The 1,979-nt window shown below is 47.1% G+C and overlaps 1 protein-coding gene across 1 annotated transcript in view; it reads right to left on the bottom strand.

The window, feature by feature from the left end:
• LOC105516099 (UPF0577 protein KIAA1324-like) overlaps positions 1–1,979 on the bottom strand; it is a 37,932-nt gene that overhangs the window by 26,514 nt on the left and 9,439 nt on the right. The window contains 3 exon segments of the mRNA XM_011948163.1: positions 98–279; positions 799–977; positions 1,056–1,182. Of these exon segments, the coding sequence (XP_011803553.1) occupies positions 98–279; positions 799–977; positions 1,056–1,182 (488 nt within the window).

Raw genomic sequence — 1,979 nt, 5'->3', positions numbered from 1 at the left:
CTAGTTTCAGTAATTTAAAAACACTGACTATATGTTGAAAATATAATTTTGGGGCTGGGCGTGGTGGTTCACCTCGCCCAGGCTGACCTCAGTGCACTGGCCAGGCCCCCTACCTTGGAGGTAAATGATTTGATCTTCCCAAAGAGTGACTTCTTGCTGGTAAAGATGAGGTCATCTTCCACATCCTCGCCTTCCATGATGGCACAGCTGTCAGCTGCTGGCAGGTCACAGTCCTTGAGGGTAGCATTCATCACCAGCTTGGAGTACTTGTACTCTAGTCTACAAAACAGGAGGATGGGAAAGACAAGATCCCAAAATGTGGGAATAAGGGGGAAAGAGGTAGAGAGGTTGGGCTACAAACAGGTCCTATTCCCATGCCATGGGTAAGGAGACTGAAGCATGGTAAAATGGTGTCAGGGCTGCAGGACTAGAAGGAATCTTGGTTCCCGGTTCAGTGATCTTTGTTCCTTAAGCCTGTTTCTGTGATCTCAAAGTTTAATAGAAATATCAAAATCTTAATGTCATTCTCTGTATTGTTAAGAATAACAAATTAAGGATACTCTTTGCTTTTGAGAATTTAACATCCATTTATAGACTGCCACATGGTATCATCCCCTGTTCAGGAGTCAGGATAACCAAACCATGCACTGGATAAGTGGTTCAACAAGTCTCTGGCCAGAGTCACAGAGTCTGCAGCCAATTCCAGAGAAAAACCCCATTAATTTACACTTTCAGATATTCTCCCTGATCAATAATCCAACCCTGTCCATCCCCAAACTCCAATACCGCATCATGTACTTTTGATTCTTTTTCCAAAAGTAGCAAGTCAAGACGGTGAGCAGGATGGCAGTACAGGTGCCTGCAGAGATGCCCACTTTCAGCCAGAAATCTATGGTTTTGCAGATGGTGACCCTCTGCTCAGGCAGAGAAATGCCACCAGAGCATAGCTTGGGTTCTCGCCACACGTAAGTAGTCTTCTGTTGGGGAGAAAAACAAGGAACTCAGATCTCTCATTCCCTTCTCTCGTGGGAGTGCTTGATCAGAGGGAAACCCACCTGGATCCCAGCCACACAGCTGCTGATGATAGCGTGGTAGTCAGCCACTGAGCAGAGCGGGGAAGCAGCCGCACTCTCCCACAGGAAGTGGAAGTTGCAGCCATCACAGGTCCCATCTGAGCATGTTCTAGCAAAGCAGAAAAGAGACCTGAGCTCTCAACTTGCTGGACTGGTGGGGAAGATCTGGTTGGAGGCCTGTTGTCTCATAGCTTGCCTGATTCACCTTCTCCCTGCCCAAACCGTTAGCCCTACCAGGATCCTTCCAACGAGTCCTTAACACAGGTTTTGATCTCTGATTTCACTGATAAGAGGCCTTCCTGGCATCTAATGGGCTCTCCACCCTCTGCCCGTTTATGTTTTTGCTGACATCGTATGAGAGCTATTGTAAGGTGTCTGAGCTCCAGCCTGGCTGTCTCAACAACCCCTTTGAGGTTCCTGTCCACCCCACAGACTTGTGACATTTGCAATAGCCACTTTGATGCAGCTTCCTGGTGATGGGATTGGAGCTGAGGTGGGTTCAGGAATGAGCTTCCGGTCATGGATACCTGTTATGTACTTTATTGTGTTTACAATGGCAAGAACAGGGATTTGACGCTCAGACACCACTACTGGGTCAAGACGCCCTGCTTTGCTCCCCATCTCCCCAGTCAGTTGTTTAGGCGCAGCATATCCAAAATGTCTTCCTCGAGACGCCAGTGCCCGTTAAGATGTTAGTTGCTGTTATGCGGGGAGGGGAGGGGGTGTCCTGTGGTCATATGCATTTGGAAATTTTTGATTTAGTTCACTCAGCTATTAAACTCAGAACTGGGTATTTTCATTGCAGAGAGATTCCTAGGATCCGTAAACCTTTACTAAACCTCATAATAGCCAGAGATCACGAAACATCCTAAAGTCTCCTTGTCTCATTTCATCCTCAAAACAACC

The sequence above is a fragment of the Colobus angolensis genome, unplaced genomic scaffold, assembly GCF_000951035.1.
Source record: "Colobus angolensis palliatus isolate OR3802 unplaced genomic scaffold, Cang.pa_1.0 Scaffold273, whole genome shotgun sequence".
NCBI classification, from domain to species: Eukaryota; Metazoa; Chordata; class Mammalia; order Primates; family Cercopithecidae; genus Colobus; species Colobus angolensis.
The sequence above is the reverse complement of the archived record's forward strand: the minus strand, read 5'-3'. Positions and strand labels throughout refer to the sequence as shown.